This window comes from Pleurodeles waltl, chromosome 12 (genome assembly GCF_031143425.1).
Source record: "Pleurodeles waltl isolate 20211129_DDA chromosome 12, aPleWal1.hap1.20221129, whole genome shotgun sequence".
NCBI lineage: Eukaryota > Metazoa > Chordata > Amphibia > Caudata > Salamandridae > Pleurodeles > Pleurodeles waltl.
In genome coordinates, this window is record NC_090451.1 from 678,210,255 (window position 1) to 678,234,028 (window position 23,774).

Below are 23,774 nucleotides of genomic sequence, written 5' to 3' on the forward strand. Positions count from 1 at the left end.
GGCTGGAAACACGCCTTTCTGAGTCCAAAAACACACAGGCGGAAGAGACAACTCACATCAAGGGGGGGTGCTCACTTTGAGCAGATATTAAACGGTACAGTGGCTGTGAGTGAACCTGAAGGGGTCCCTGGAGACCCCAAAACTGAAAGAGCTCAGAGTCCATGAACCTGTTGTGCAGTGATAGCTTGGAGCATTATAAAGTCACAGAGGCAGCTGGACTCTGCAGGCGTCAGCAGTCCAGGGAAATGCTCACAGGGACGGGAGATGGAAGGTCCGGGGAAGAGGAAGACACCGAGGCCGAGGTCTGAGAGTTTCGGGAACCCTGGGGCGCTCAGATGAGATGGCACTGAAGCTTCCTCCACACAAGCAGATCTAGCAATCTGCACCAAGGGGAGGCAGGGCATTACTGCCGTGGTCTAGGTGAGGGAGAGTATCTGGGGTCCAAGGGGTACTCAGAAGAGGCTACCACTAAGGTCTGCTCAATCCGTCAAGATAGTCAAAGCCTTGGTTGACAGACGGATGGGCACTGCAAGCCCTCTACAGTCTCATTACTGCATCTCACTGCACAATTCCCTCAAAATATATCCAGGTCACCCTAAGAGGAAAACAGGTGTTCTGCAGAGTGGACAAAGGGGGACCTGGTCCAGCTCTGACCTGTATGAGTCAATCAGGGGTTTTCGTCCTACTGATGTCCTATGTCCAGCTCCGCTTTGTATGTATTCTGCAGTGGTCCAGATGCAGTAGCGCGGTAAGGATGCCATGGGAAGTGGTGCAACAAAGAAAATGGCTTAATTGGCTGCTGCTACGGTAGAACAGTACAACAATGATCAGGTTTTATTATGACCCTCCGGCCTCTGAGCTCCGGTGGCACTGCACCTGCTGCACCGGTGGTTTAGATCCCAGCACAGCTAAAGTGCCTCCTTCCTCGGGTAAGGAAATGAGCGGTCCCTGTGCGAGTGCTGATAGTTTATCAACAAGCCTGAGCCTCTGAAACACCCTGAAGACCCCTCTGCGTCACTGACTCCCACTTCCTCTATGCACCCACGCTTTGGGTTTAGGGAGACATAACTTGGGGATGTTCATCTCAGTACTGAGCGCAGTTGGAGCCAGCAGTGTTTATGCATTACATGTAGGACGCAGGTACTCTGCCAAATTGAAGTCCCTCTTTAGACAATACAGTGGACTTAGCAGTATTCATGTACATGCATTCTCACAGGGCGTTGCATATCCTACAAAAACACATACTTCTCAAAGCTCACTTTTTTTGTACTGCGTTTTACTTAATGTAGACAGAGCTAGATTCCACGACTGAAGTGTTGTGAAAGGCACCGTGATTGACAGTGAGGAAGGCATCGTGCCATCACAAGGCTCCGTGAACAGAAATAGCATCGGTTTCAGGGTGGGAACCGGACTGGGCTGCCCGTGCATGACAGAGGGAATAAATAGGCCGGGTAGACAAAGGAGCAATTGCTGCCCCCAGGGCTGGATGAAAAGAGGCCCCTGTGTGCTGCGCACATTTTCCTCGTGGACACACACGCAATTTACTGCAGCGAGAAATAACGCCCCTAGACTGGCCACTGTGGCAAATCTTCAAGTACAGAAATAGTTCAAGCGTTTTTATCCAGAACTGCCTGGAAAACGTATTTTCCTTTAGCTGATATATCTGCAAAGCCTGTGCTGCAAATGTTTTGTGTTCATGAATTAATAATAAAAAAAAAGTGGGTTGGACCTTGTCAGGTCCCTTTCCTCACTCGCTCTGTGTACTTTTTTTTTTACTCAATAGCCTACTTTTATGTGCAGGTTGATGCAACGCGAACTTGGCCCAAGGGTATTACATGGCTATACAGAAAGTCGACTTTTTTTTTTGTAGGCACGGGAAGATTAAGTGATTGCTCAGGATCACAGTATATTAAGCGATGCCGGGACCGGAACCTCGTTTCCCAGCTCAAAGCGAGCATCGCTTCCCTTCCCATTTGGTCTTTCCTTACCTTGGTCAACATCCCTCGGCAGGAGCGGCTGGGTGGTAGGCAGGGAAAGGCAGGGATTGGGGCACTGAGAGGGTACTTTGTGCATTGGGATGGAGAGCGGGCTAGAGTGGATGGGTGGTGGAGAGCTTTGTGTCTGTGAAGCTGCCAAGGGGAAGATTGCAGCTCCTTCCTAAAGGTGAGGGGGTCAGAGACGATTCAGGGGGTCAGAGACGATGCTTGGAGTAACTGGGTGGGGGCTAAACTTGAGGGGGCTGTTTCTGGTCCTTCTGAGTAAGGAACCTTACTTAACTTAAGCAGTCACATATTTCCGGAGGAAAAGCCATCCTTGTCCAATTCATGATATCGGATGCAGAACCATTCCCTGCTCCAGTATCCGTTGCCTTTGTAACATCAGCGCGGCTCTTGGGGGCTCTCACCCTCATTTTATCTCCAAACTGATTGTAAAAGAAATGCTAGAAAATGATGAAGGACACTTTGCAATCTTCTAATAAAAACTGAAATATACTTTTGATATTTTCGATCTCCCTCGCAATCTGAGGATCCGTTTTTTCTTCTTCTTTTACTGAGATATAGAAATACGTTTCACTTTGAGGTTCTTAGGGTTCAGCTGGCATTTGAGATAACCTCTCCTGTGAGTATCTTTGGCTGAGCAATGACACGCTCACACTGTCTTCAGCACACTATGAATCACTGCAGATATTGCATGTCAGGGGTGTTTGTACTGGCTAGTGACACACTATAAGGTTGATATGATTAATTGGAACTAGACAGAAAAACAAACGGGCAGGAAAAAAATAAGTCAGCATTTTAATTTCCAGTTTGTCAGGTTTGCGCATTTTTTGTTATTGACCTTCTTTTCTTGTTTTCATTCCATCCATTTAAAAAATATCCTGCCTTGCCAAATTGTGCCTGTCGTGTTCTCAGCTCTAGCCTACAATGCCACCTTTTTTTATTTGCAAACCCTGCCCTTTTACACTTCAATTACATACTACATCACCTGTGATGCACTTGTTAATGCTTTTGAGAAATTTTCTGATACTTTTTTAAGGGCTATAAAAGCAAATACGATTTTTTGAATCTACAAATTATAATCAAATTGTTTTCCGTACTTTAATTTCAAACTGTTCACTCTGTAGTTTGAGTAGTTCCTATACTGCATTTGGGAGTATTGGCCGCAGATAGACATCCAAAGTAGTTTTGAAAGAATCAATCCGAAGGGAAAACATGAGAAAGAATAATACACAGTTTTATAAAAGGGTTAGATTTATATGGGTTGCCAGTGATCACTACGGAAGACCCCTATGGCACCAGAACATCCTTTACCGTCCTGCTTTGTGTAAGGGAGAACCAGCATAGAGGCGTGTCTAGTGAGATTGCTTGCTGCTGCTGTCATCCCCTGGGCAGGGGCTCAAAAAACGGATACCTTCTGCAATGCAGAGCCTGGTGCAGGTTGAGTATGTGCTGTTCGCCCAGGATTTGTGCTTGAACCATATATAAGTACCTATGGGCAGAAGAAATCAGATGGATCCCAAGTATAACATGCGTTCTGCGTACTGCAGCACGCAAGCAATGTGTGTGATTTTACATGAGAAATTCACATATTTTCCTTGTTTGGGTGTGCTATAGTTGTTGATTCAAAGCCCATACATCTTCATCAGGTCTTTGGTTAAAAATATTATGGGTGTTTATGCTTTTCTGCCTTTGCCGAAAAGTCACTCATAGCTGCACAAAGCATTTCTACTGCAAAACACCTTTTGCTCTGGATAGTAAACAGCACGCATCGCTTTGCGCTGGCACAACGCATTAGTATCTCTGGGCCATGTTGTCTTAAACGGCTTTTACGGAAGTATCGCCCCACTGGAGTTAATAATTGAAAAATCTATATGGATCAGAGGAATATTCCCGTAAAAGATATTGAAGCCACGAGTTGTAGGTCAGGCGATATAAAAGTTCTCGATATTCTGACATACAGATGTGAACAAGGCCGCACTCTGTGCCGTTTAAATATGGAGCATGCAAAATCAAATGTTCTGGCCTACTGATGAAAGGAAGATGTCTTCTGTGGTCGCCCAATCATTCTAGTCCACAAAGTCACAGAGAGAGCATCAGAGGGCCCTCCTTTGCCTACTTGACCAGGAAGCTGGGCTACGGACTTCCAGGCACCAAAAACACATTGAAAGCCACCCCCTGTTCCGAAAGGCTCTCAAAAGGTTTATTATTTGCTAACCCTATCTTTTCTTAGGTGGGCGTTATATTTTTTCTGATTTATTTCTCTTGCTTATTCTTCAGTTACTCTCAGAGTAATTTTTTCTTAGCTGTGTGCTTTAATAGATGGATGAATAGATAGATGGATGGATAAATAGATAGATAGACAGATAGATATGAGTGGATGGATGGCTGGCTGGATAAAGATAAATTAATTTTCACTGTCCAGGTGGCCTTTCAGTTAGGAGCAGATAAATCCCGAATGGTAGATACGAATTGGCGGGAGCATGGTAACATACTGGCTTACCCTTACATTGTAATTATCAAGCTATAGATGACCGAAGAAGTATAAGGGCAGTGACTGCCTTCTGGAATGCACAACAACTTCAGCTAACAAACTGGAGGGTATGCAATATGGATAGTTAGACCTTGAAACCTTTCCCCATATTTAACATATTGAGGATAAGTTACTGCAACCTGACTGTGTATGAAATGTGTATAACTGTAAGGAGACAACTATATTTCTTGGGGAAGAGACATATAATAAACTTTTTTCTACTGTTATACCTTTCATCGAATGAGTTATTTCTAGATTCAAACGAACAAATGACAAAAAGATGGCCTTTTTTTTAGCAATCTTTGAAGCTTTAGCCTGGGATCTGGTTGACTGGTTTAGTAAAAGTTTGTGTAAATAGGCACAGTCCTGAACTACATTTGTGCAGTTTGTAATTTTATATCATAGTAAAAAGTATTTTTATAATTAAACCGTATCATGTATTATATTAATTCCGAATTGTGTGAATTTCGTGGTTATCAATGGCTGTATTCAGTGATATGCCAAAGGTTACACATGTGGATAAAGTGAGGGAGCTAAGGTTAGAACTCGAGTTTGAGGCTTCTTCAAGTGTCAGTGCATATGCTGACTTACATGACTGCTCACAGGTGTGTGTGGCTTGCATGGTCTTGCAAAATCAACTCATTTTTGTTATTTACGTTGTATAGTCTTAGGTCAGAAAACTTGGAATCCCGAACCAAGGACAAAAAGGAGTGGAGACTACAGTCTATGATGGGGCGGTGAAATCGACAGTTTGTTTTCCAGGCCACAAAGAAGATGTCTGTCAGGAAGGTCCCCAAGCCTCTCATGTGCCACAGAGATGTCTTGTACCTGGTGGTCAGCCTGGTACCCTGGTCTGCCTTCATGAGTCCGCTGCCCATGTGCCAGCTCCAGACACCGGAAGTGAGTGGGTTCTCAAGTGACGGGGATGTCCTGATTGGTGGGATCTTCCCCATCCACGACCCCAGCGTCTACCCTGACAACAATTTCGAGAAGGAGCCTCTCCCGCCTACGTGTCAGACGTAAGCAGATTCGTCCTCTGTACTGTTTGCGTTTTGTGCTCTTATTTATTTGATGTTGTTAGACATTCAAAACCTAGGGCATATTTTTTAAATTTTCACGCACGCAGGGCAGCAAGCAAAGCTGCTGTGCTGTGTTGCCTGAAATTGAGAGGTCAGATACACTCCATATTTACAAAGACATGGAGCGTTCCCGTCCTCTGCTTGCGCTGGTGCACAGTGTGCAGCCTAGCGCTAGCACAGGCACCAGTGCTTAATTTGTAAATAGAAATGTGCCTGTGCCCAAAGCCTTCCTCTTAAACATATGGCTGCTGCAATTAAATGTACGAACACGGAATACTGAGGCAGTGCCAGTGCTTAATTTGTGCTTATTATTTCAGGTGCTGAGCACCGGCACTTATTTTTGAGGGCTGGGGCTTATTCTTCTGCTTCAAGCATTTACTGCGAGCAAAAGACAGATATGGGAAAGACAGAGGAAGAGAAAAACGAAAAAAGCGTAACAATGGAGAAAGCAGAAAGCTGCAAGAGTGAGCTGAAGGGACAGGGAGTGGCTGTGAATGGATTTTAGAGGCCCGAGATGACTTTACAGATTACTCTGCTTCAGTATTCCGTGCTTGCACATATAAATGCAGCAGCTGCATGTTTAAGAGGAAGGCTTTGGGCACCGGCACCTTTTAATTTACAAATTAAGCACTGGGCAGCGTAGTCCTGAAGCTAATCTGGGCCTCTTCAATCCATTTAAAGCCACTCCCAGTCCCCTCTGCCCACTCTTGCAGCTTTCTGCTTACTCCCATTGTGACGCTTTTTCATTTTTCTCTTCCTCCGTCTTTCCCATATGTGTCTTTTGTTCACAGCAAAAGCTTGAGGCAGAAAATTAAGCGCCGGCCCTAAAAAATAAGTGCTGGTGCTCCGCACCGGAAACAACAAGCACAAATGAAGCACTGGCAGGCACCCTTGCACTAGTGCAAAGTTGCCTTTGTTACTGGCTGGATTTTCCTTAGAGGCATTTTACTCTTTCTGTGTGTGCTGCAGAATACAGCACACATTTAAAGAAGTAATGAGAAGAAATAGATATTTCCTCGTTACGTCTCACTTGGGAAAGTGTAGCATTTTGACATATTCCTAGGTTTACAATGCTTTTAAATCTGGGAATGCAAGCAAATCTATCGGTGGATGCATAGGAATTCTCATGCTCCACCCATGAAAGCCTCCCAAGTTGAAATGCAGCTGTGGCTGGTCCTTTGAGGCTGAAGAGCTATGCCCAATCACCTTTTGCCCCTCAAGAAGAGTGTCTGTCAGTCTGACGAAAGATCAGCCTGACAGACACTATTAATTTTGAGGTCAGACAGCCAGAGGCTAGACATGCACTATTTATGTAGGCTCCTGGCTGCGTGAGCTGAACTTTGCTGGGCCGAGGAGGTCCCAGCTCCAAAAGGCGTAACCGCCTCAGCTCAGCAAAGGTCCTTTATGGCTCTCCCCCTCAGTGATGAGGTTATAGTGGCACCCATTGACTCCGACCTGGGAGCATCAGTTTTAACCCCTGAGTGCCCATGGCTGAGTGTCAGTCAGTGACACATCGTCACAGAGTGGAGTGGGATCAGCAGTCTTACTGACCCCATCCCTCTCTGTGGCAAGATTGGGGCTGCTGCCTTCCCTCAGTGGCTGACCTAAAGTCAACCAGTGAGGGAAGGCAGGAGTCCCAACACTCCTGGGACCTCTGAGGAGGAGCTGCAGGTAAGTGTGTGTGTGTGTGTTTTTAAATGAACCTTTGGTGCACATGTTTGAATATTTGTTTATGAATGTTGTGAATGGATGTGTGTGTGTTCACACATGTGTGTGCATTAATGTGTGTGAGTGTGCATGTGTGTCCCTTCCGCCTCCTCCTTCCTAAAATTACCGGCTGCACTGTTCAAATGTAACCTAAATCAGGGCAAGCAGCTACCTTGTGTTACATTTCTTTACAAAGCTATACAAGGCTCCAAATTAGCTTTGTAAATGTTACTGAAGCCTTCTTCTTGTCCTAGCGTCACTTAGCATGATGCAAGAACAACACACAGGATCATAAATATTGGCTGTAGTGTCCACCTAGTGTTTGCAGGAGTGTCCTGGCCACAACCATTCCTTTTGCCTTCTCCCCAGCGATAAACCAAGTTGCTCACCTTACAGTTGTGTTTTTTTAAGAATCTAGGCCAACACAGGTATTTGCCTATTTTTCCCATCTCTTAACAAGGGCCATCAGCATGACAGAAGTGGGGTTAATTTAAAAGGTAGGTCTCAGTAATGGAAACACAGAATGTGCCATGAGTCAAGACTGCCGGATTTTCATTTGTGTGCATCTAAACACCACCGTCACAGATCCTGCCACAAAGGGTTGTGTAGAGGTCTGACTACTGGCATGGTAGAGGTTGCCACAGGTCAGTAATGAGGTGCAATGAGACGATCTTGTGTGAATCACAATAAGGAAATCACACAGGTGTTACAGGTCAGGATTGAGGTACATTTAAAGGGCTGTGCGGATCTGCGTACTGAAATCACGGGCGGCGCCCCAGGTACATTGTTAGGGCTGTATGCATGTCCCAGTACCAGAAACAAAGAGGGTGTTGCAGGCCAATGGTCCATAGATAGGTTTTTGTGTACATTTCAGTGGCTGCATTTCTGAAGGTGCTACAGACAGTGCTTAATGTGAGCTTGTGGTGGCCAGTGGGGCCCGCTAGCTCTCATTTTTGGGGTACAGGACTTACTTTTTTCCAGCAGACTTTGATCCAGAGCAAGAGACAGAAAAACACAAAACTGGAAAAGAAGGAGGAAGAGAAAGACAGACAAGCATTTGCAATGCAATGGGTGTCGCGTTTGCTCGAGTTAAAGCTGTTAGCATTGTAAACTCCTAACTGGACGTTTCTTGCACATAAATTTAAATGAAAAGTAAAAAAAGTTGACATAAGCGAGCCGATTCAAAGCACCACAGTCGCCATGTGCGTTAACGAGAGACACAAAAGAAAAAAGAAGTTCGCTCGCAGTCAAACGTTTCGGCAAACGTGCAATTATCCATGTAACAGGGACAATGGTGAAGACGGTAACAAAACTGCCCCGAGGAGGGACAAACATAAAGCATTTACTAACGATAACAAAGGATTTTTGAAAGGCAAGCCCATGAACGAGTGATAGTGATGGGCGTGGTTAAAAGCCCACTGATAGATTACAACACGTCAGAGCGCTTGCGTTCGACCTAAAAAAAACGGTGACAAAGAAAGACAGCAGGGATAACATAGAACATGAAAGAGTGAAATAAGGGGGTAGGGAGAGTCCGGTGGTGGATTAAGCAGAAATTAGGTTAAATGATAGCAGTGGCTACGGGCTTTTGAGCCAAAGTTTGGATTCCACAACTTTTTCTTTTACAAATTAGGCACTGACTAGAAGTCAATGCTAGGGAGAACAAAAAGAGCTGTGTGCACGTCCCAGCACTGGAATAGCCGCGAAGTCTGCAGGGCAGGGTTGGTGTGAATTGATAGGGCTGTATCTGTGACCTAGGAGTGGAATAGAGCAGTGCTAAGGGGCATTGGCGGGGGGGGGGGGGGGGGGGGGGGGGTTATGTGTGTATGCGCGCGCACGCGTTTGTTTGAGATTTATGGATTGAAGTGGCCCTGAGTGAGTGAGTAATTCTTTAACGTTTTGGTGTCTTAAACACCATTAGCAATATTATAAATAGATAAATACATGATTAGATAATTAAAAACAAAAACAAGGTAAGTGACACGAAGGCGAATACCAGTCACTCTGCTTTTAATTCCGTTTTGTTCCTCACAGGTGATTCATTATATGGGTTTAACAACTCTTTATTAATATAAGATTTTAGAATATCCTACTCTGCCAAATTACATTCTATAAAATAGTTAATGTGATTAATCGTAGTTAGTGCTTGAAATTGCACAATTCTAGACTCCAGCCTCAAATGATTTGCCAAATCCTGTACGTTGGATTACTTTCTGATGCTGTTGTTCTATCACTGCAGCGCCTTCCTCGACCCCGCCTCCCCTCCTGCTTCACTCCTTCCCTGTCCTCTCTCCAACCCTCTATGTCTGCTGTTCCTTCACCTACCTCACTCCCTCTCCTACTGTCAATCCCTCTTCCACCATCCTCCCCCTTACTTTCCCTCTCTGCAACCTCTCTCCCTCTGTCCCAGCGCTGACCTACCTTCAACTCTTGATCGCTCCAGCTCTGTTCTCTCTCCGGCTTTCTCTGTTCTTTCATTCTCTCTCTCTCTTCCTCACCTTCACATTGCCTTCTTCAACCTGTGTACTCTTCCTCGACCTGACTACCCCCTTTACCCGTTTCACTCCTTTTCTCTCTTCTCGCCCCTCTCCTACTCACTTCCTCCCTCTCCCATGTGCTCACACACCCTTCCCAGCTTTCCTCCCTTCACCATCCCTCAATATAATCTCTCTCCCTCCGTTTACACTTTGTCCTTCTCCCTCCAATACTTGATCACTCTGTCCTCCTTATTGCACCCCGTTTCCCTCGTTTTCCTCTTCCACTTCATCACCTGCTCTTCTGCCCGCCTCGGCTCCTCCTTCCCCCATTACTCTGGCCGTTGTAAGTAAGTTGTGTTATCTTAAGACTATTGCGTCTTTCCTGTTCTTTGTAAAGTGCTCTCATGCCTCCCTGTGTTTGAGCCTACATAAAAACGAATAAATACATTAATAAAATTATGGCGGACACTCCCGTGGGACTGCAACCCCTTCTGGTGACTACATCTATCATCTCATCTTGAGTATTTCATCCATTTCTGGAGGCCACATTTAAAATATTGTGCCAGTTAGCAATGGTCCTTTTTTGGAGAGCTGGATCCAGTTATGAAGGCCACACATGGAATAATTGCATGTAAGTGTGAAAAACAAATTGAAATAAAGTGTTCAGTTCTCACGGACACTTCTGCGGTATTGTGCCCAAAGGTCTCACCTAGGGTATTACATCCAGTTTTAGAGGCCACATTTGAAGTTTTGTGCCAGTATCTAAGGGTCGCATTTGCACAATTGTGCCTAATTATGAAGGTCACATCTTCATAAAGTTCTGCTCTAGACATCTCACCTGGAGTATGGTGTCCAGTTCCGAAGTTTTCATCTCCATAATAAAAGGAAGTCCAGAAATAGACTGCTGACAGGGCATTGGGCTTACTTCCTGTGTCCTGTGAGAAGGAGATAAAAATGTAAATGCTTGAAGGTTGTAGAAAAAAGGCGTATTATTCAGATATTTAAATTAATTAATCAGTTAAACAATATACAAGCGACAGTGTTATTTCATTAGAGCCGTGTGCTATTGGACTGTCTCTGCAGTGAAGCTAATGCTTGTTTTCCCAGGATGCTTTGTAAGGCCACGAAACAACCATTCAGCATAAGTGATATTTAGATTTTTCAAAACTTTAAGCCAGGTTTGTGTCCCAAACATAGCACAAGACGTTGTGCAACAATTTACTTTCAAACCCATTTGTGTTGAAAAGTTGCCTAAAGTAATGATGCTTTGGTTCAGGGGGCTGTCCGTGAGTGATACATGGGTGTTCACATGCATGGGATTTGATGCAAATCCCGATCTTCCAACATTGGTAGACAAGGATTTGATCCTCGAGGCAGGCATAACGGTGGAACAAATTTTAAAACTCTTCACATTTGTAGAAGTTTCAATGTGAGTTGCAATGTACAGCTCATATACAAATTGGGAAAAGCATTGAGCCATAGTTTTTGTGCTGGAACAGTACCCTTCCAGTGCAAAACGTATGCTTGACAGAAGGCATCCACTCATCCACAATGGTGCAAGGGTGTGTGTGTGTGTTATTACCCAAAGATATTCCTCTATAAATACCACTCACGTGGTTTAGGTTGGAATATCACAAGCCGCCCTTTCTAAGATATCCCCAGGGTTACGAGAACATCCTCCATATCACATCACAACACCAACTAGAGCCAGGAAAATCAAAATCCTCCCTAGGCATAGACCTTCCAGTAAAAAAATTCGCAACAGAAGGCTCAAGCTTGCGCACTAAAGTGCCAAGGCGAGGACAAGCAATGGACAAAAACTGTGCTAAGCAAATGTCCAGTAACATGAAATAATATTCTTTAAATGCTCTCAAATAGCAGCCTTTGGATGCTCACCTAATGCCATACACGTGGACACCCGAGATTGATGATTAGAGCAGTGTAAGCTTTAAGTATTACTGAGCACTGTGCATCTCTCAGCAGTTTCAATAAATGCTTGTTGAATGTTTGTTTCAGATTTGTGTATGATTACTACCTATGGCTTCAAGCCATGGTGTTCGCTGTTGAGAACATTAACAGAAACTCTGGCCTCCTAGCCAATATCACCCTGGGTTTCCATATTTACAATTCCTGTCGGATGCTGCGGCCAGTGCTGGAGGGGACCCTGTGGATACTCACAGGACGAGCGCAGCCGGTGCTGAACTACCAGTGCTGGGGGGAACGCCAGCCAGCCGCCATCATTGGAGACTCACTGTCATCACGCTCAATCCTCATGGCACGGATCCTGGGCCTGTACAGGTACCCCCAGGTAAGAAGACGACCAATCATGTGACAGTGTTGACATAATGTCCAAGTTATAGATCTTGGGCACAGTGACTGTAGGGTCATTCCCCTGATATGGGCACAGAAAATACTTCTTTGAATAGACCCACAAGGCCCATCAGCTTTAGGGGCATTCTCTGATTTGCGGTAGATTTTGACAGCACACTCCTGCACAATTTGGTTCTTGTCCTCTATGTGGCACAGCAGCTAGCCATCCCTTGTTGGGCACATAGAAGGTGACAAGCTGGCAGGGCCCCAAAATGTATAACTAACAATGACTTGCCTCTGGGAGATGGGAAAAGTACAGGGAAAGAAATCCAAACAATTCAAATGAATTTAAGGTCCTCGGAAAAATGGCAATAAGAGAGAACAAGATGTGTCTATGGGCAGCACATATCTCAGAGAGTAGTAGAAGAATCACAAAACTAATAGGGAGGTCAAACCAAAGATGAGCAAGGAGGGCTGATCTGCTCCTGAGAGTCCAAGCCCAACCATCGAAAAGCACTACTTGTGAGTGAAATAGAAAACTGCTTGCAAACACTGGATAAACATCTTTAATATTAAAGGACATTTAATTGTTTTTGTAATTCACTGCAATACAAAGCATCATTTGATTGACAACTATTGAACTTCATAAGTATCACACAAGAAGTTAACAAAAAAAAGCAAGGCTTTTCTTACTCTATGGACTGCATTGTGAACATGCTGGGATTGGTTAAATGCACTCCTTATTAGCTCTAGGAATACTAGCGCTGGATGCATGACTGGACCAAAGGCCACACTATGTGGTCAGAGAGTGCTAATCCCTGGGGGATACGTGGCCTACAGAACCATGGTGCAGGCGATGACATATAATTTACTAAACATATTTCCTTAATTGTAATACAAGTCTTATTTCTCTTTCATAAGAATGATACTGCATAGCTTTATATTTATTTTATAACATGTGGTTTAGGATCTAGATGCTCTATCCATCATTGACCTCCTAGAGTAGGTTTTGACTCTTGAACCTGACTAACCCCTGAAAAGCACAACCCAAAGAGGGGCTAATGACCAATTCAGAGTACTATTGCTTTGTTCCTGTGTTCACAAGGTCAGCAGCAATAGGTTTCACCAGGGTCGCCTAGTTGGCTTTTAGTTTTAGAGACCAAGGAAAACTATACTGACAAAGCATTTCTAGCAACATTGTTCCCTTCACAGATCATTGATATGCCCAGGAGAAGGACAAGCTGAGACAATGGTTGCGACAAACCCATGAAGGGAGGCCAGCTGAGTGGACAGGAGCGTGAATCACTTGGACCATGAAGTTCTACCTCAGGCATGGAAAAAGTTGACACACAACTAGTTTCAGTGGTTTAATGTTTGATGACTCTAGACATTCTTTGACTTTTAAACAATGACCTCAGTCATCAGAGACGTTGATATTAATTTGTGTGTCATCTTTTTACATGTTGTATGGCTAGTTGTAGTTCTTGAAGACAGTTGTATGTGGGATCATGTAGACATTAAAAAGTAACGGTATGCATTTCTTGCGTAATTCTGTGTAGCGTAAACATGGATAATTACCTAAGAATTCCACAAGATTATGCTTAAACTACACAAAAAGTGTAATTCTGCATTTCACGATATTTCGTAGCATAAAAAAACATAGACTCAGTGATGTATTTTGTGCTAAGAAATAGCGCTAAATATGACAGAACATGAATAGTGAGCATGCGTAGCCGCTCGCGTTCGCCTAATGCACCCTTGGGCTAGGATTTTCCCCCAATTAACTACTGGAATTTAGCACTATTTCCTTACAGCAAAATGCACTCTTGTGTCCAAAATTGACCCGAGGATGCATTTTGCATTAAGCAGCTCACCAAATGTCCTCTTGTGGTATGATTTTTTCAGCCAAATTACTCTTACCTATGTGAGCAGGCGTAATTGTGCAATTATTGGCAAATCCGTAACAAAGAGTAAACCACAATTACCAAAATCACTTCAGCGTAATCTAAATTCTGGCCAGGCCCATTAAAAAGATTTGAGGCAAAAGTTGATCCTTGGCAGTCATATAGAGCGGGAGTGTTATGTGGGGATAAGGATTGAAAGTAGGCCAGTTTTTAGTGTTGGGCCTCTTAGCCACAAATGCACGGATCTTGAAAAGTGTAACAGTAGTTGTGTGTTTCAGTGGCTGTGAGAGTTTACTATACTCAAGAGATGAATTAGTAACTTTTGTGATGATGGAATACAAATGTTTGGGAGAGTTTAATGCATCAAGCATTTCAGCTTTTTTAGAGTGGTGCTATCAGCACAAGAGCACTTATGGTCTTGTTGATTTCTGATTCCTGAATTTAAGGGCATTCAAAGGATTTGATGCCACTTGAGGTTGGTGCAACCAATGATACCAGAGAAATAAGGGACAGTGCTAATTTGTCATCAGATTTGGTCACGAGGTGATCACATAATGATGAGAATTTTGCTACAGGAGAAGGCGTGGCATAGGAGGTTGTCAGTTTCAAATAGACCTTGAAGACCTGTTTGGCAGATTCTTATGCTTTACTAAAGTACGTTTGACAGTAGAAATTCTAGATCAAAAAGAGCATGTTAATCACCCCTGTGGTGAAAGATGCAAGACAAATGAGCAAAGGTAAGAATAAATTATACAGAGCGTCTTCCAAGGAATCTACCCTGGTACTGTAGATGTAAGTCATTTAAGATTTTGTTTTTGCTGAAAGACCCTCTGGGTCAGCATTGTAGGCCTGCTTTCCCTAGTTCAGTGTCAATGACAAACACAGACACATCTCCATCCATGAGAGTGCACCTAAATCATGGTTTGCAGGAATTTGTCTGTGGCCAATTGTTCGAAAGTATCATTCAGTCTAATGGTTTTGGGCAGAGCCTCCCCCCCCAAAGTGACCCTTCTCCGTCCTTCTCTGTGCTTCTCATCTCATACCAAGACACATATTCAACGAGCTGGATACCCTGCTATCGTCTTTGATATAGATGGGATCCCCTACAAGAGTAAAGCTTGAAGCATTCAAGCTCCCTTAAAAGCGGGGTTGATTGAGCCTTATTAGTGGAAAATAATGAGTAGCTGGAAAAATCTCTGTGGCATTTTTCATTTCTTGTGAATGAGGAAATAATGCACCACATGTGTGAAGGAACGGGGCACAGATAAATCTTGTGAAAAGACATTTCCAAGATGGTGGGCTATTCAAGGGTATTGTGTGACCTTCCCAATATAGGATGACACTTAAACGTTTCCTGTGATGGCAGTTATATTTTAAACAGTATATGAAGGAGGAAATACCGATCAACAGGCGTGCCACAGCACATTTGTCCCTTATTTTGAATTCTATTTATCGCCAACTTGACACATGTTTGTCTCTGCTTTTTGTTCCTTGCAGCTAGAATTCTATTTTTTGATGTTCCATTGGATGCCCTGGCTTGGCTCTTTACTCTACCTTGATGTTAGAGAAGGTTTGGCTTCTTATCTACTATCTTATCTACTTATCTACTTATGCATTCATCTTCAACTTCTACCAAGAGCTACAAGACTGCCAAGAAGGGTTTTTACACTTGTGCATTTTTTCCTCTCTGTTGGGGCCATCCTAAGATGACTTTTGCAACTTTCTCAGGTACTGTTAAGAGAAGACAGAGTGGCTATTAGATGGGGCCTCTCTTTTTAAGAAAAGCCAAGAAGGAAACTCAATAGGTGTAAACAGCATCTAGACCTTGACAGTCTGTGGCACTAACTCCATAGGTTTCATTATGTTATGACTCCTTCGCAGGACCTAACACTAGTATTACAACAGCTACACCAAAAAAAGGCTCAGTGTTAGTGCAGACTTTGGCTTTATAATCTGCAGATATCCCAGTAATTCCTTCAAGCACCCCAGATTTTTCTGGAAAAGTACTGAAGTAAAGAGAATTTTGCTCTGTTGCATACAATTCTAATAATACAGAGTAAAGGTGGGTTACTTGGTTGGATGCCTTACTAGAACTGCTTTGGCCTGGGCATCTCTTCTAGCTATGATTTTGGATGCATGATTAGAGCCTTACGGTACCATCTTATTAAAGTCATCAAGGAGGAGTGGACATTTTGACTTATCAGAGTCAATATCATCAGTTACTAGTTGAAACTAGTTGGTTTGAAATAAGTCAAATGACTCTTTTTTGATGAGGTTTGAAGGAAAAGATTAAGGACCAGTTAATTCATTTACAACATCGATGTAGGGCTGTTAATTGAAGACTAATTATAGGAAAATTATAAGAAACTGGGTTACTGGTTGAGGGGAGGTGAAACCCTACTAAAGCAACCCCCAAATTTACCTGTGCTTAAACCTCTGATAGCTTGGCACAAAAGCAGTTGATCTTAACTTAGAGGCAATGTTTAAAGTATTTATGCAGTACTTCAAACAGTAATAAATTAAACACAACACAAAAAAATGCCCACACAAATTTAGGAACATAGCGTACAAATCAATAAACAACTTAAGTCCAAAATGACAAAAATACAATCAGTAGAACCGGAGATATACAATTTTAAACATTTAAGCAAAAAGAGAGATAAAAAGCACAAAGCGCCAACTGAGGTTATCTGGCCGTGCCAGACTGGGGAAAAGTCACAAGTTGAGGCCGACCACAATGGAACACAGGCAGGGTGTAGAAAGTGAGTGAGGGCTGCTGTTCAAAGTACCTTAATTCCTGGTTGCGGAGCGATTCTGAGTCCCACATCGAGAATGCGTCTCACAGCGGTGCATATAGGAGTTGCAAGGCTGTGTTATGAAGTCCTGCATCATCGTCGAGGATGCCATAATGAGGGGCTTGCCATGTCAAGTCCTGTGTCAAAGATACGCCAGACACTGGCTGGTTCTAAAGAAGCTGCGGAGTCCTGTGTTGTTGTTGAGGATGTCATCAACAAGGGCTTTTGATGCAAAGATATGAGTCGAGGATGCATTGCTCAGTGGAGGTTCTGGGGATGCTCCGGGCAGCAATGCAAAGTCCTGTACCGGGAATGCGTCATGCAGCAGCTCAGATGTAGATTTTCTGAGAGGGGATGCATTGTGATGCATTGCTTCTGCTGGCTCCACAGTTGGTCTGGTACAGCATGTTCTGACCCACTTCCAAGGGTCAAGGAATCAGGTGGCACCACTTTGGAGGATAGGACTCAACTTAGGCAGAGTGCTGGTTTTAAGGTGGTTACAGCCTTCTGTACCTGAGAATCTCGTCAGGAGAGCAGCCAGATAGCCCCTGAAGTCACTCTGGTGATCCTGTGTTCAAGATGCAGGTCCAGTCCTTTTCATCCAGGCCAGGCAGGAGGGCAGCACAGAAGGGAAGTAGAGTGGCAGTCCTTCATTCAATAAAGCAGCACTGCAGCCCTTCTTCTGAGTCTTCCACGGATCTACAGGTGTACTGAAGCGTAGGGGTAGAGGTTCAATATTTATATCTAGTGCCCATTTGTAAGTAGGAGACGTTTCTCGGGGCTTCCTCCTGCCTGAGGTGTCAGGCATCCCCTTCCTCCCTGCGCTGCCCCCCAGCTTGTCTGGGGACACAAAAGACTAGTGACAAACCCTTTGTGAGTGTGTTCAGATATGGCCTTTTTGGTGTGCAAATGTGGTAGGTGAGAGCTTCCCTTCATTATCAAGTCAGAGTGGCCCATCCTGACAACACCTAGCTTGTCTTAGTCTCACTGTCCGGGAGCAATACACAAAGGCCAACTGTCAGCTACAACAAGCCATTTGAGCTAGGAACAGGCTGCAGGCACCAAATGGTTGGGATAAGAAGATGCCAACTTTCTAAAAGTGGAATTTTCAGTTTTGTGACTTAAAATCTAACTTTACCATTAAAGAAGGCTTTAAATCACAATCTTCAGACATTGAACTGGATCTGTCTACCTACTGCCACTTGAAATTTATCACTTATTAAATGTAATATGGTTCTACAATGTTTTCCTATGGGAGAGGTAGGCCTTGCAGTAAGGGAAAACAAATGTAGAAATTGTTTCACTGCCCAAATACCAAATACACTGCACCCTGTCCTCTGAACGGTTTAGGACATACTCTAGGGTGACATATACGTTAAAAATGAAGGTTTGGGCTTTGCAAAAGATTTATTTTTCCAGGCTGAAATAGATAGCAGTTTAAGACTTCACACACAGGCTACATTGGCAGACCTGAGGCATGTTTAAAAGGGCTACCTAATTGGAAGGCACAATAAGTGATGCAAGCCCACTAGTAGCATTTAATTTACAGGCCCTGTCATAAACAATAAACATTACATTTATAAAAAAAAAAAAACACTTACCTGCACACAGCCGTGCCAGGGCGCTACCAGGCAGATTGGAAGCATGTGCCTGCTATCTCCAGCCCAGGAGCCTACTCCGCATGTGTGTTTCCTGGCCCGAGACTGCTGGCCAAACAGTTGTGCACTCCCCCTCACTGCTTGTCACGCCGTGGCCCCGCCCCTTTGCAAGAAAACGATAATTAACACAGTTTATTCTCGTTTTCTTGTAAAGGTTTTGCAGCTGCCACTGCAGGTGTGAGTGGGGCAACACTCCTCCGCCCTAACGGAGGAGCCGCCCCTGTCCACAGCACTCTTCCTGGTGGCTTCCTCCATCACTAAACTGCACTCTTTGCACCTATCTTTGAGAAGGTAACCTTTTCAGCAGGATTAACCTGGTTCCTGAATCCGGCCCGTGCTCGAAGGTGGTTGATCTTAACTTGTGATTTTTCCCCAGTCTAACTTGACCAGCTGACCGAAAGTGATGCTATATACTTTTAGATGCTGTATTTACCTAACATTTTTTAAATTGCTTATCTCCTATTCCACTTGATTGGATTTTCTGGTGTCAAGTACTTCATTAAATTGTACTCCATTTTTCTGAGTTGGTGTTATGTTTTTAATTTTATTATTGTTTGCGAGCTGCATAAATACTTTACAACTTGCCTCTAAGTTAAGCTTGACTGCTTTTGGGTCAAGCTACCAAGGGAGTTAGTGCAGCTTAATTTAACTGACTTGTGTGGGCCACCCTGACAAGGACTTTGGCTGTTGCTTGTGAAGGGCTCAAATCCCTCTCAACCAACAACCCGATTTCCCACTCCTCCACTGAACCAGTAAGCTGGCTGCCTAAATGGTGCAATAGTATCAAGGTTACAGAAAGTGACAGAGCCAATTGTTTAGCATCCCCCTCCGAACACTGTATATTGGGAAAGCACCCACTGTCCTAATGTAAATAAGTTTCCGTGACTTTCTATGCCTGTCTGACAATTTCCCACTTTACTGCTATTGTTGAGTAGTAGGACCTGTATTTTGCTATACATTGTAATGATACAGCGTAGTAATAACACTGGTAAGTTTCATAGCGTGCATAGAACAAAGACACTAGTTCTGGAATCCGTTATTTTATACTCTTACTCTGCAAGTATGCTGTGCAGGAAATCCTCTCTTCATTCACAAAGTTGTTACTATGCCAATAAAAAGTTTATAAAACAAAAGGTTGTTTTGCTTCCCAAGACAGGGAAAGCTCACTTAGAATGTGGTTTTTATGCACCAATATCTTAAAGTGGCAGGGGCAGTGCAGGGGTCCCCTGCCCAGCACTCTTGAAATGCACTCTGTCTGCTGTGCATTTCAAGGGTGCTGGTGCACCCTGAAAGTGGCAGCATTGTTGCCGGCTCAATAATGAGCCAGGAACAATGCCCCCAGCCCCTTTCCCACTGGGCTAACTGGCGGGAACCTTGGTTCCCCCCGTCAGCCCGGTGGGAAAGTTGCAACAGGCCCAGTGAGAAGGCCTCCATGTCCGCGGCAGTGTTCGCACCACAGGGCTGGCGGGCAGATGGTCGGCCCACCTGCCTCGTAATGAGGTCCTTGGTATAAAACTACAGAGAGGCAAATAATATAGGCAGATCTCAGATTTGATTTAGTTTACTTGAAGTAGGTAGGAGCATCAGCTATTGATTTTATATGCCGAAAAAAAGTTTTTATGATGTATGTTAAAGCTATCTTTATTATCTGCTAAAAGGAATGAATATAGGTAATGTATTTTGTGAAATTCTATTTGCTTTCAATAATAGTCCCAGAGCTTGCATGAGCACAATAACTTGCCCTAACGTGATGTTACTCTGGATAAGGGCCTAGACGAGTTTGCACTCTACCCTTTCTTTTATTCAGCTTTGCACTAGACCATTTAGTAAATTTAATTAGAATTAACACTGATATAAACTGAGTTTTTCTTGGTTGTGAAGATTTTAAAAAGCAATTCCTTGCAGCCAATACAATGCTAACAATTTACTAATAAGAGTCTTCAAGACTTGCTGTACTTGACCAAGATAGATTATGGTGGTCATTCCAACCCTGGCGGTCCATGACCGCCGGGTTGGAGGACCGCGGGAGCACCGCCGACAGGCCGGCGGTGCTCCAATGGGCATTCCGACCGCGGCGGTAAAGCCGCGGTCGGACCGGCAACACTGGCGGTCACCCGCCAGTGTACCGCCGCCCATTGGAATCCTCCAAGGCGGCGCAGCTAGCTGCGCCGCCGAGGGGATTCCGACCCCCCCTACCGCCATCCAGTTCCCGGCGGTCCGCCCGCCGGGAACCGGATGGCGGTAGGGGGGGTCGCGGGGCCCCTGGGGGCCCCTGCAGTGCCCATGCCACTGGCATGGGCTGAAATTAATGTCAGATAGTCAGAGATCATATAGGCGTAGAGTGTTAGAACGATGTGCATACGACACCAGAAGCATCCTTCCTCCATATTGCCCGCTACAATAGACTAGTCAGAGCAGGAAATCCACCATGAAAGAGGAACACATACCAAGAAAACTGCTGCACAAATGGTTCACTAGGCAATAGTTATAAGCACTGTAAAGACACATTTTACCTAAAATGGATGCCTCACAAATATATCTTCTTTTTTTCAAAGATCAGCTACTCAGCATCAAATCCCATCCTAAGTGACCGTATCCAGTTCCCTTCCTTCTTCAGGACAGTTCCCAGTGATGACTATCAATCCCATGGACTTGCGCAATTAGTCATGCATTTTAGATGGGCCTGGGTGGGTCTTTTGGCTGAGGACAGTGACTATGGTCAACAGGGGATACGCCTACTTCAGGGTGAACTTATCAAGGCAGGGGCCTGCATAGCATTCTCGGAAAACATCATATCAAATAAAGCAGACAAAAATGCCCTGCACATCACCCAAGTGATAAAAAACTCAACAGCAAATGCTATTGTTGTCTTCTCGTTTGACCCTGATCTGGCTGTAGTTCTGGATGAGCTGCTGAAACAGAATGTCACCGGGAAGATCTGGGTTGCTAGTGAAGCATGGTCAACATCAACAATCCTTTCCACAGAAAAATATTCAGAAATCCTATCTGGCACCATTGGCTTTGCCACCTTCCGAGGTGAGATGCCAGACTTTAAAAAGTATCTCACGAGTGTCCAACCATTGCGCTCCTCGGGATTTATCAGAGAGTTCTGGGAAGATGCATTTGGCTGCAAGTGGTTGGACTACAACACCACGCTTATTAATTCAGGTTACAGCAGTGGACAGTGCACTGGGGACGAGAATTTGGAAAGTCTTGAAATGTACCAAAATGATGTCACCAGTTTTACAGTGTCCTACAACATTTACAGATCAGTGTATGCCATTGCGTTGGCTTTACACGACCTAAGCTCCTGCGCACCAGGGCGAGGACCCTTCCATCATGGCAGCTGTGCAGATATAACAGATTATCAGCCATGGCAGGTAAGAACTGACATTTACCGATATGTATGCTCATATTAATTGCAGTAAATACCAAGCATTTGTAGTGTGGTCATCAATGTTAGACTAGTGTCTTTTGTGTATAGCACAGTCTGCCACTCTAATCACTGGTGACTCTCTGGCTGCTTTCTATACATTTCTAGGATTTCCATCACAAATGAGAATCTGACTCATCTTGTTATGATGTGTTTGGTGTTGGGTTCAGGTTTATCCTTAGGATGGGTTTTCTTATCTAATTCAAAGAATTGTGGGTGTCAGTGAGTGTAAGGAAAGCATATACGGTAATCCGTCCAGCACCCACCTATCTGAAAGAGCATACATTTAGTGTTTCTATACAAGTGGCATGTTTGCAGTGTGTTTTGTGCATATGTATTGCAAATACCTCCACTATGGTGAGTGATGTTTATGCATCCAAACTATCAGGTGAATAGGTGTGTGTGAATTGTTCTGTCTACCAGGAGTTTATGTTTGGATTATTTGATATTAAGTGCTGTGGGGGACAATAATACCCAACAATATTGAGAATCTGTGTGGAATTTCATATATGAGAGGTTTTCTCTCTAATGTTCTCTAGTTTTTTCGTCAGGTGTTGTTGGCAAGCACTGTTCATTGTCATGATACCAAAGTTTGTTGTGGCATACTTGAGTTGTATTCCAGTAGGGAAACGGAGAGATTTGCCATACATATAGGGCCTTTAGATGCACCCCGATTATTGTGTTGTGTAGTGTTTTGTATTTCTTTAACACTTTACTCCACCATATGACCAAATCAAAAGGTTGTGATTGTGGAAGGAAAACTACTAAAAAGAGGGAGGAACAGGCAGAAAGTGGAGGTTGCAAATTAGTGGAAGTCGAGGGAATGAGTAGTGTGGATTGAGTTATCATCCTCAAAATCTTAACATCAATCTGAACTGAAAGATAGCTCTTTTAAGTACGAAAAGGTGGACCACTCACCCACAGGCAGGGATGAAGAGAGGAAGTGGCATCGTAGAAGGAGGAAGCAGGAGGAAACAACAAAGTAATAGGAGTACAAACAAGGTGGCTGGGACTAGGGCTGTGTGAAGATGTGAAGCCTACAAGGTTGCAACTTTGACCCTATTTTTTTAAAAAACTTTGCAAACCTTCTTAAGTTCAAAGATGCCAAAGTTGAAAAAAAAGAAAAAGAAAAAGAGGTCCTGCACTGCAACAGAAACGTTCCTACTGCCCAGGCATGGCCCGGTGTAGCTGACAATTACCTTTTCAGGTTTGGCCTGGAGACAGCTTTAGTTGTCTTTCCAACCTATTGTTTTATCAAAAATGAATACATCAAAACTGGAAACACTACTTACAGAAAGGGTCTTATGGCCCAAATCTTTCAGTAATTAAACAATTGGTGTACCACTGAAATGTTAGCTCAGCCCACAGGACAGCGGGATACGGTGGGCAGCGTATTAGCCGTCCTCAACCATTGCTTCTCCATGCAGTTTCAGCGTCATTTTGGGCCAACCCATATAACAGCAATTTGGTAAGAGTAATGTCTGTTGACAGATGGCATTTTGCCTGTTTACATGCGCCTCCATATCTGCAGCATCAGATGCAAAGAACCCTTTTAGGGGCAGCTCTTTGCCCTATCTACATCATCAAAGCACCATGGCCTGCTTCGATCAAGTAGCATGCTCTCAATCTGAAATCTTGTTCACAATATACCAGGCTTCTGGGCGGCAGAGGCATCCTATACCCAGTCCCCTTGTTGGCATTAGAAGAGCTGGCGACTGCACTAGGAAAACCTTTTAATCATTAACCCCTTGCACAATGTGAAGAAACCTGCTTTTGTGGGCTTTATAATCAATCGACGATTGAGCCATCCATCACTAACTGATTACTTTGACACTCGCATGCTGCTGGTTTTAAGGTTGTCACTGCCCACCGGTGCAGAGC

General features: G+C 44.0%; 1 protein-coding gene across 1 annotated transcript in view; it reads left to right on the plus strand.

The window, feature by feature from the left end:
* Positions 1-23,774, plus strand: part of LOC138267242 (extracellular calcium-sensing receptor-like) — an 83,468-nt gene that overhangs the window by 9,319 nt on the left and 50,375 nt on the right. The window contains exons 3-5 of the mRNA XM_069216099.1: positions 4,278-4,288; positions 11,810-12,101; positions 21,016-21,840. Of these exons, the coding sequence (XP_069072200.1) occupies positions 4,278-4,288; positions 11,810-12,101; positions 21,016-21,840 (1,128 nt within the window). The remainder of the gene's footprint in view (positions 1-4,277; positions 4,289-11,809; positions 12,102-21,015; positions 21,841-23,774) is intronic.